General features: G+C 59.7%; 1 protein-coding gene across 1 annotated transcript; it reads right to left on the bottom strand.

Annotated features, from left to right (window-relative positions):
• Window positions 1-1,538: 1,538 nt before the first annotated feature.
• LOC113952657 (glucagon receptor-like) lies at window positions 1,539-6,724 on the bottom strand. Its single transcript, XM_027654965.1, has 14 exons — window positions 6,447-6,724; window positions 5,596-5,744; window positions 5,315-5,411; window positions 4,913-5,020; window positions 4,506-4,627; window positions 4,276-4,382; window positions 4,028-4,184; window positions 3,389-3,548; window positions 3,130-3,190; window positions 2,891-2,960; window positions 2,378-2,466; window positions 2,077-2,215; window positions 1,744-1,785; window positions 1,539-1,639 (listed from the first exon to the last, which is right to left on the bottom strand). Exons 2-14 carry the CDS (start codon window positions 5,716-5,718, stop codon window positions 1,568-1,570), a joined length of 1,347 nt encoding a protein of 448 aa, XP_027510766.1. The 5' UTR covers window positions 5,719-5,744; window positions 6,447-6,724; the 3' UTR covers window positions 1,539-1,567.
• Between the last annotated feature and the right edge of the window lie 4,003 nt (window positions 6,725-10,727).

Genomic DNA, 10,727 nt, shown 5'->3' with positions numbered 1-10,727 from the left:
GACAACTCCTGTGTGACTCCAGCATGGCACAGCCTCTTTTCTCGGTGTGCTTGAGACACCCTCTCTGTGAGATAGTGCAAGAGGCTCCCTCAGCCTGTCAGGGAAGGGGCAGGAGCTGGAGAACCTTCTGTGTCCATGTCCATGTGCTGGAGAGTCTCAGTTGCTTCCTCCAGCCTGGAGGGGCCTTTTTTGCAAGAGAAAGGAAGGAACCTGGTGAGGAGCAAGTACTCGAGAGTCTGTCCTGCTCCTGAGGGTGACAGCAAGGACCCAAGGTGATGGTGGTGACTGTAGCTGCTCCTGGCTCTTCCAGGAGAAACAGGACCAGGACAGGAGCTGGAAGCCAGACATGCAGCCCCACTCAAATCACTCTGCCTCAGCTGCCTCCCTTGCCAAGGCAGAGGTGTCAGTGCTCCTGAGCTTCCTGGGCTTCACAGGCCGCTTGGAGAGGGTGGGCTGATGCTTTGGCACCTCACAGGAAAGTGAACTCCCTGAGTCAGCCTTTTGCCACCAAAACAGAGCGTGGCTCCTGTCTGGGCCTGCCCAGCTCTCCCCCAGCAGAGGAGGAGGTGGTTGGGCTGGATGCTGGACCTGGGATGCAGAAGGTTGGGCTTGGCTCCAGCAAGCTGCTACTCTCAAATCCTTCACTCCCTTGTGACTTTGAGGCTCCATCCTTGGCTCTGCCCACAGCGAGGGGGGACCTGCTGCAGAAGGGGCTTAGAGAGGAGGAACCAAGCAGTGTGTGCAGCTGAAGAGCAGCGAGGAGGGGATGGGTGCTGGAGCCACGTTCTGTGTCCGTGATGAGGATGGAGAGAAGGTGCAGAAGCAGCACCTCACTGTGAAGAGCTTCACAAGATGACTGAGGATGTCTGGGAGCTGTCAGGGGATTGGTGAGATGGTCCTTGGGTAGGACCCAAGAAGAGGAGGACAGGGATGCCTGTCCTGATGTGTTGGTGCCACAGGAAGGTTTGGGCAGAGGGGCAGCAGGTCCATGCAACAGTGCCAGGCTGAACAAAGTCTCCCATTCCCACTGCTGAGGGTCAGGCTCCCTCCAGCTGCCGTGATCCTGTCCCACATGTGCCTGAGCAGTGTGGGTGGGCAGGGAGTTCCCCTGCACACGGCTGGTGGGTGCTGGCAGGGGTTGCTGATGGTGCACAGGTGGTGGTAGGAAGCAGTAGCTGCTGCCCATGCAGCCCCAAAGTCCAGGCAAGGTGAGGCCCCCAAGGAGGCAACGATGCCTGGCAATGTCTGGGGTGCCCATCTCCCCCTTGGACCACAGTGGGGGGATGTACCTTCCAGCAGCTCCAGTGTGGCACAGCCAAACGCTGGTCCCAGCCTGGACATCCCAGGTGGGCAGTGCCCAGCACAGCTCCCCACAGCCCCCCACCCTCCAGCTGGGCCCTCGTGCCCGTCGTGGACAGCAGCCCCTGGTGCCGTGGCTCTGTGGGCAGTCACTGCATCACTGGGCACAGCAGAGCAGCCCCTGGTGCCCTGGCTCTGTGGGCAGTCACTGCACCACTGGGCACAGCAGAGCAGCCCCTGTGCCCTGGCTCTGCAGGCAGTCACTGCATCACTGGGCACAGCAGAGCACTGGGTAGTCGAGCTTCCAGAGCTGCCACTTCTTCTTCATCTCAGACTTCACCTGACACGGAGGGGAGAAGGGGGGCTCGTCCCTGGCCACACCCTTCCCGCAGGCACAGGATGGGATGGGAAAGGTGGGCAGGAGACACTGTGGCAGGTACGTACCTCCTTGTTGGCAAAGCAGTACAGCACGGCCACCAGGAAACCCTGCAGGGAGAGCAGGGAGTGAGCCCCCACTGCCATCCCTCTCCTGGGGCTGGGATGGGCTTAGACTCCCCCCAGACCATTTCTGGGTGCTTTTAGAGCTGAAGTCCCTCTGCCACCGCTGCTCCAGAGAGCACAGGAGGCACCGTCACACACGGCACCGGGGCAGAGGGTGGGAGAGGTGGTGTCCCCCACCCCATGGAGGCACCACGGGGAGAGCAAGCTGGAAGAGGCCCCCCCAGTTCTTGCTCCATGATGTGCTCAGAGCAAGGACGTGTCACACTCGTGCCTCACCTGGAAGGAGTTGAGGAAGAGGGTGAAGAACACCTTGATGTAGCGCAGAATGCCCGTGGTTTGCTCATCAGTGGCGAAGATGAAGACAACCTCATGGATACCAAAGAGGGGGATGAGGGTGAGGGTGGCTTTGGCCAGCCTGGAAGAGTGTAAGGGGACCCTAAATCTCCAAGTTAAAGTCAGGGTGGTCATTTAAGGACGTGAAGGGTGGAGGAGCAGGGTGGGGATGGCTGGGGAGGGGGAGGTGGATGTGGTGTTATCCCGGGACCAGGGATGACCCCCTCCCTCCCTCCCAGCTCACCGCAGCTTGTAGTCAGCGTAGCCCTTCTGGTTGGCTCGGAGCTTGGCCAGGATCACCTTGAGGATCCGCATGAAAATGAGCAGGTTGATCTGGGGAGGGGGAGACAGTGCAGGGGCACACAGAGCCCGGCACCCCACCCCTCGCAGCCCACCCTGGCCATGGCATGCACCCTCAGGGCCTGCAGCAGATGGCACATCCTGTGCTGCCAAGGCTGCTGCTGCTGCCCTTCCTCCCTTCCTCCCTTCCCAAAATCCTGACCAGGAAGCAGCAGGGACCGACCCCAGCCCCCTTCTCTGGAGTTAAACACCCTCCTTCCTGCACGGAGCCTGGGGGTTGGCAATTTGCCGGTAAAAAAACAACCCCGTGTCCATTTCCCTGATCCTTGGAGGCCAATCCACCTTCCTGCACTCTGCTGAGAGCTTCCCCAAGGGATCACAGCCCTGCCCAGGGCTGGGAGCCAGGGGCTGAGCTGCTGTTGTCCAAAAAGGCACAGGGGTAGCAGGTGTCCCCTACCAGGGAGGCGAGCAGGATGGGGATGCGGATGATCCACCAGTAAGCCATGTTCTCATTCAGTGCCCAGCACCTGCCCAGGGAGACACGGAGAGCAGCACCATCAGCCTGTGCCAGGGGTGCAGGATGAGGCCAAGAGCTTTCCAGCCCCAGCCAGGTGGCTCAGGGACCCTGAGCAGCCTCTGTCCAGTCCCAGCCTGGGGCTGAGCATCCCCGAGGAACCCCCACCCATCCCCACTCACTCTGCATTCTCCTTCAAGTACTTGGCGGCCATCCAGGGCACCACGAACACCACGGGGGTCCCTGCAAGTCACACAACAAACCCTGTAAAACCAAGCACCCTCCTGAGATTAGAAACCAGTCCCGGGGCAGGGGCACCGTGGGGACACCCAGGGTCAGCAGGGTGTCCCTCCCCACACCCTCCCAGGGCTGGTTTGGACCACGATGCCCTCCAGCACTGGGTACTGTGCCCTCCCCACCGCACACCCAGGTGGTCCCTACCCCAGCCCAGGTAGAGGTAGAGCCTGTAGTAATTCTTCTCGGAGAACACGGCCCCGATGAGCAGCTTGTAGAGGTAGATGGCTTCCACCAGGAACCAGTAGTGGTTGGCCAGGATGCAGTACTGCATCAGCACCTGTGCCACCCGGCACCCCAGCGCAGCCTGCCACGGGAGAGCCACCATGGGGCTGGCTGGGTGCCCACCCACAGCACCACGGGCACCCCGAGAGCTCCCCCATGGAATGCACAGGCACCCCAAAATGTTTTCCATCAGGTGTATGGTATTACACAGGCACCCCAAAATGTTTTCCATCAGGTGTATGGTGTTACACAGGCACCCCAGGTGCTCACCCACAGGGGCACAGGTACCCCAAGAGCTCACCTACAGGGGCATGGGCAGCACAGGCCCCCCAGAAGCTTGTCCACTGGGTGTATGAGCACCCAAGAACTTGCCTACCCACACACACAGGTACCCCAAGACCATCCACTGGGTGTATGGGCAGCACCAGCACCCCAAGAGCTCACCCACCAACATGGGGCTGCACAGACACTGACACCCCCTGCTCACCCCTCCCCAGGGGCAGGATCTCCACCCCACCTCCAGCCCAGCATCGACTGGGGTCCCCCCAGGGCAGCACTTGCCTCGTGGCTCAGCAGGTTCTCCCAGTCAGTCACCTGCACCAGCTCCACGCCCCAGCGCCGCTCCAGCAGCGCGTCCTTCACCATCACCGAGGTCGCCCGCAGCCCAAAGGAGGCGAAAAGGTTGGCATGGATGTAGTTCCTGGTGCAGCGGAGGTTCCTGCCGAGTGCCAGGGGTCAGGCAGGGCACCCCTGGGCTCAGCTGTCACCAGCTGGCAGGGACCAGAGCCGTGTCCCCCCAGCTCTCCCACCTGAAGACGGTGAGGACGAGCAGGGCAGAGATGAGGGTGAGGAGTGACAGCGAGTACCCCACGGTGTAGAGCACCTTGAAGCTCACCATCAGCCTGCGGGCACCCTCCTGCAGGGGAGCACAGCACCCTGAGCCCGGGTGGGCAGCACCCGCTGAGTGGTTGGGGTGTCTGTCCCTCCCTGGCCAGGGTGCTCTGTCCATCTCTGCCCAGTGCCCAGGCCAGGGTCCCACCTCCTCAGCGGTGACCTCCATCTCCTCCTCGCACTGTGAGTAGTCCCTCCAGGGCTGGCTGCCATTCACCATCACCCACTGCCCGTCAGCACCGCACCGGCGACTCACCAGCCCGTGTTTCACTGTGGACACAAAGCACCAGCACGTTCCCCTTGGGCTCCCCCAAACCCCACTCCTGGGATGATAGGTCAGACCCTGCTCAGCCCCAAAGACCCTCTTCCAGGGCAGGCATGAGCAGGGCATAAGCTGGCTATGCTCTGTGCCCCACGTGTGCCCTTACTGCTGGTCTGCTTGTGGGTCTCTCTCCCCCCATCATCAGGCAGGAGGGGAACCCTGAGAGCCTCTCCCCCACCCAGCACGGCTCTGCTCTGGCTCCCAGGGGTGGGATGGCAGAAGGGGATCCTCACCTTTCTCAAACCAGGGCAGGTAGAAGGGGCAGGAGACGTTCACAGCGGTGCCGGGGCTGCCGTCGGGCCAGCAGGCGTACATGTCGAATGTCCGGTTGCAGAACAGCCCTTGCAATGGCAGCGAGGGGGGAAAAGCTGATTGTCAGACACTGCTGGCATGGCCACATCCAGCTCTGCCATCCCAGCACCTCTGAGATGACTGGTGTCACCCTGAAGGGGCCGTGGTACCCCACACCAGCCCTGTGCATTCCAGCCCTGGGCATCCCATCTGAGATATGGAGATCCTTGTCAGTCCTCCTGCTCATGGGGGTGACCAGCACAGAGGATGCTGGAGGAGGGATAAACCCCAGCCCTGGCTCTGTGTCCCCCGTGTCTGATGCTGAGCTGAGCACAGCTGGGTACCTGCTGGGTAGGGCTCGCTCGCCATCCTCCTCAGACACTCGTCACGGTACCGCAGCCACTCCTCAAAGGTCTTCTCCAGCACCTTGGCCCCGCCGTGCTGCAAGTCCAGAGCTGGGTCAGAGCCTCCTGCCCCATCACCTCCATCCCCCTGGCAAACCACTGTGTGCTGCATCCTCGGGATGGGCAGGGACACGGGACGGAGCCAGGACAGAGCCTGCTGGCCGTGGGTCAGAGGCTGGCAGTGTAACCCTGCTGCCCCATGGCCCCAGCTCGGCCCTCACCGGCACGGAGAACAGGCACATCCAGGTGAGTTGGACAAGGCTCCCAAGGCATCCAGATCCAAGCATGTCCCTCATGGCTGCTCCCACCAGCCTGCAACCAGTGCTCCCAGTGCCGAGGTGCATCTCAGGCTGAGCTGGGGACTCAGATCCTGGGGGAGAGGTGGAGGAATGAGCATGGCTCTCCTCTGCCGGCCACCCACACCAGAGTGGAGGAGGAGATGTGCTTCTCCTCAGGCAGCAGAGATGATCCCGGGCATGTCCTGGGCTGCCACAGCCCTGGATCACTTCCCTGCTGGAGACAAAACCTCGGGGAGTGCCAGGCAGAGTAGCCGGGGTGTAACTGGATCACACCTCTTGGATGAGCCTTTTGCCAGCTTCTACCCATCACTGCCGGCCCCGGGCTGCGACGGTGAAACTGCAGGGGAGCAAAAGCCACCGTGACAGCCCCAGTGCCACCGCTGCCACCCCAGCAGGTGGCACTGGGTGACCCGGGAAGGGGCCATGGCTCCAGGGCCAGGAAGCAGGGAGTCCTCTCCAGGGGTTCCCCGGGACACCCTTGCCCCGCTGCCGGCCAGAGGATGGGAGGGCCCAAACCAGCTGCACCCCATCCCCTCCCGCCCCGACCCTGCTCGCAGAGACCCCTCGCAGCCCAGCCGGGGGGTTCGGGGGCAGGAGGAGCACAGTCCCCCCCGGGGCTCCCCGGTCCTCCCGCGGCTCCCCATCGCTCCAGACTGGACGACCCCAGCCCGGGGCCCCGCTTCCAGCACGGACCCGCCGGTCTGGGTCCCCCTGAGGATCCCCACCAGGTCCCGCTCGGTGTCTGCGGGGGTCCCGTTGCTCCGCCCGCTTACCCGACTCCGCGGTACCGGCAGCCCGGGCAGTCCCGGTGTCACGGTATTCCCAGGATTACCGGCAGCTGTTACGGTGTTCCCGGTGTTCCCGACAGCACCGGTGATCCCGGTGTTTCTGGTAGCCCTGCAGCCCCAGTGTTCCCGTTGTTCCCAGTGTTCCTGGTATTCCCGACGTTCCCGGTGTTTCTGGCAGCCCTGCAGCCCCAGTGTTCCCGGTATTCCCGGTGTTCCCGGTGTTCCCGGTGTTCCGAGCAGCCCCCGCTCCGCGAGGTGAACGCGGCGGCGACCGAGCGGCGTCTGCGGCGGAGCCACCTCCTGCCAGCGCCGTGCCCCGACCGGAGGAGGAGTTTCGGGGGGGGCTTCGGGGGGTTTAGGGGGGAGTTTGGGGGCGGCACCGCCCCCGGGGGCTCGGGCCGCCCCGAGGGGATCCGCGGGGTCCCGGTGCCGCTGCCCCCGCGCCTACGGAGCTCCGGCACCGACCCACGGAGCCCCCCGTGCATCGCACAGGAATGGGGACGGGGATCCAGGTCCAGCCCCATCCAGAGTCCCCGGCAGAATGACAGGAGAACAGGGGTGGGGGTCCAGGTCCAGCCCAGCTGAGGGTTCCTGTCCCCTGAGGGACAGGGATGGGGGTCCAGCCCTCAAACAATGAGTCACAGGGATCGGCCCAAGGGTCCGGACTCCTCCAGTCTCCCCCCGAGCCCTGTCCTCCCCATCATGCAGCCCCAGGGAGAGTCACAGGGGTCCTTCACCTTCCAGACTTGGTGCCCCTCTGGCTGTTCCCCGGGCTGGGTGCTGTGAGGTGCTGGCACAGTGACAGCCCCTGTGCAGGCAGGGTGGGCTGCTGGGGCCACACTCTCCTGGGGACCAAGAGGCTCTGGGGACAATACTGGATCCAGCACAGCCCATGGCTCCCATCATCCATCCAGGGAAACCTCAAGGGCAGGGACAAGCCGTGGGACAAGCCTGGTGGTCCTGGTCACATCCTGGCAGTGGGGAGGGAGTGGGTCTCTGCTGACCCACCACCACGGGCAGAGCTGGGGAAGGTGGTTTTCCATCAGTGGAGCAGGTGGGGGAGATTGCTCTGGGGGGCCCCAAATACCAGCAGCCCCTCTGGGCTCCCACCTTCCCTCCAGTGCAGCCATGCTCCCCTCCACCCCTGCACGCTGGTGCTGGCCCTGCCCTGCAGCAGAATGCCACGTTCATACCTCAAAACTGCCTGAATGCACCAGAAAATGCATTTATTTTGCAAAAATAATGCTCTTTGCCTCAAAACTGCTGCAGTGGGCTCAGAGCAGACACACGAGTCAGATGGATGAGGAGTCACATCTGTTGCTCCAGCCATGCAAGCATTGTCTGGTTATTCCAAGTGACAAATAACGCATTTTGGAGCAGCCCAGGGTAATGATTTGCTGTTTGGAGGGAAAACAAGCCCTTATGTATCTCCCTCAGCACAAGCCAGCACTGGGGTGTTTGCTCATTAGCAGATTATGGACTTGGGACAAGGGCCTGGGAAGGGGACAAAGGGGAATGGCTTCCCACTGACACAGAGCAGGGATGGGATATTGGGAAGAAATTCTTCCCTGTGAGGGTGGGGAGGCCCTGGCACAGGTTGCCCAGAGAAGCTGTGGCTGCCCCATCCCTGGAAGTGTCCAAGGCCAGGCTGGATGGGACTTGGAGCAACCTGGGTTGGTGGAAGGTGTCCCTGCCCATGACAGGGTGGAATGCGATGAGCTTTAAGGTCCCTTCCAACCCAAACCATTCCATGATTCTGTGATAACTTCATCCCATGGCACCTGTGGAGGATGATTCCAGCCATGTCCCCCTTCCCAGACCCAGACATCCTACATCTTCACCCCAAAGAAATCCCTGTGTTCATGTTAGATGTGAATCCATCTAATACCAGAAGGAGCATGGGGTGGGCTCATCTCACAGGGATGCTGGATTTGGAGGACAGCCCAGGGCTGCAGCACGTGGGTGCAATTCCCGAGGGAGGGATCACAGTCCTGCAGACACCACCCTCCCAAACAGCACCAGGGCAGAGGGTCCATCTGGGTGGAATTTTCTCACTAGTCCTTTGAATGGGGACATGAGGAACAAACTGTTCCTCTCCACATTGATGAACCTCAGACAGGGTCTTCATAGTGACTGCAGCATTTGCAGCTCAGCTGGGGCCAAATCCTGATCCACGGGGTGCTGCAGAGCCAGCTGTGAGTATGGGAGGGGACTGGGACAGCCCTCTGTGCTCCAGGAGCTGCTCTTCTGCCAGGGTGGGTTTGGGACACAGCTGACACTGAGGAGGCACAAGTGACAAATTTATGTGTTTAAGGTGTTGGGTTCATCACTGGAGCTGGGAAAATCACCCCAGAATGGTCTCATGCACTGAAGGTGTTGGTGCCTCTTAGGCAACTTGAGAGCTGCAGGGGTGCTCAGGAAGGGAAGAGCATCTTCCAGGGCACTCCAGCATCAAATCATAGAATTGTTTAGGCTGGAAAAGCCCTCTAAGGTCATCGAGTCCAATTGTTAACTCAGCAGTGCCAAGGCCACCACTAAACCAAGTGCCACATCTACTTGTTTTTTGGACACTTCCAGGGATGGTGACCCCACCACTGCTCTGGCGAGCCTGTGCCAGTGCCTGACCACCTTTTCAGTGAAGAAATTTTCCTAAATATCGGATCTAAACCTTTCCTGGCACAACTTGAGGCTGTTTCCTCTGGTCTTGTCACTTGTTACCTGGGAGAAAAGTCAGTGTCACCATGGGCTAGACATTGAACCAGACAACCCCACAGGGCTAAATCCCTTCCTCAGAGGACCATTACTAGCAGAAACACCTCCTGAAGGCAGATTTCACTTTATCTATCCATTATTAATGGGGAAATCCATCCGTGAGTATTATTGCAGGCTCTGCTAATCAAGCTGCTTTTCTCCCGGTACAGAAGCAATTGGCAGAACGGAAACGCTCATCAACACATCCTGACCTGCAATTATTCAGTGAACTTCTCAGAAAAGCCTGTCTGAGCAGTTACCAGGTAGAGAAATCCATCAGCATGTGAATGCCCCCGAATCAGCGTGAGGAGGGGCAGGGCTCAGCGCCGCTGATCGATTCAGCAACACTTGCTGATCCACCGGGAGGCTGCTGGGAGGTCAAGGGCACCAAAGACTTGTGGAGATGCTAAAAAATGAAGCGGTTTTTAATATATTTAATATCAGCAGATGGTGCTGTTTAAGGTTACTGCAAAAGTGCAGCCTGATGAGATGCAGACCCACGGGAGCACGGAGCTGTGTGCCCTGGGATTTCCTCTTTTTGGAAGCTGCTCCCTGCAACCCAGAAAAATCTGATTCCTGCTTGAACCTCTCTGATGCAGGAGAAAAATGACACCAAGCTGTGCCCAGCCACAAAGTGCTTCCTCTTTCTGCAGGGTAGAGAGTTGGGATGAGTCTCTCTCCCAAGACAGAGGGACAGTGACATCACCTTCTGGGGGACATGAGTCACTCCAGCATCATTGTGGGGCTGGACCATCCCAACTCACCTCCAGATTTCTGCTTTGAGGTTATTCCTGTAAAGACCATGAGAAATGTAATGTTGAGTGTCCCATTATGTGACTGAGCATCTGTCTGATGACCACAATATGATTATAAAGTCAACCTGTCATGACAATGTCAACATAGCCAGAAACCAGGCAAACACTCTAGCCAGCCTACCCAATATGACCACTCAGATTTTGTAGGGAATCAGCTGCTTGGACATTTATTCCCAAAAAATGTTGGTTTTAGGAGATACTGAGAGACAAAGGGCTTCAGAGGGACAGAGAGAGATGCTGTTTTGAGTCAAAAAAGAGAAAGCTTCTAAGTCATGTCCCAGGAGGTGCCTTGGAGGGTGGCCCCAGCCAGCACCTTGCAGGGATCGTACAAGACCTAGAGCTCCGAGCTTGGGGTTTTTGCACAGTGTTTGCAGGATAGGAGCATCCATTTCCACTTCATTTCCATCCTATTTCCATCCTGTTTCCATCCCCTCAGGAGAGGACAGCCAGGGACCCCACTCCATCACAGTGTTCCATAGCAAAGGTCACTTCCCAGCCACTGTTCTGCGATCAATGACTGTTCCCAGCTCATAATGGCACATTGGATTTGGCACTGACTCAGAGGCCCTCTGGATTTGGCACTGACTCAGAGGCCCTCGGCAGCTGCTGTCCCTCCAGTGAGCCCCAGGGCACAAGGGCTGTGAGTCTGTATTCAAAGCTGACTGAGTCTCTTTGGTTTCCTAATTCAAGCTGGAAGGCT

Source organism: Corapipo altera, unplaced genomic scaffold (assembly GCF_003945725.1).
Source record: "Corapipo altera isolate COAL_440 unplaced genomic scaffold, ASM394572v1 98, whole genome shotgun sequence".
In the NCBI taxonomy this organism is placed as follows: Eukaryota; Metazoa; Chordata; class Aves; order Passeriformes; family Pipridae; genus Corapipo; species Corapipo altera.
Note: the sequence above shows the minus strand (reverse complement) of the source record. Positions and strands in the feature narration are given on the sequence as shown.

Excerpts from the sequence above, each read along its gene's own strand:
- LOC113952657 (XM_027654965.1), bottom strand. The coding sequence starts at position 5,718 with ATGCACCTCGGCACTGGGAGCACTGGTTGCAGGCTGGTGGGAGCAGCC. Across the intron at positions 5,021-5,314 it reads GAGCGAGCCCTACCCAGCAG|GGCTGTTCTGCAACCGGACA; the intron begins GTACCCAGCTGT and ends TGCCATTGCAAG. Across the intron at positions 4,628-4,912 it reads CCTGCCCTGGTTTGAGAAAG|TGAAACACGGGCTGGTGAGT; the intron begins GTGAGGATCCCC and ends TTGTGTCCACAG.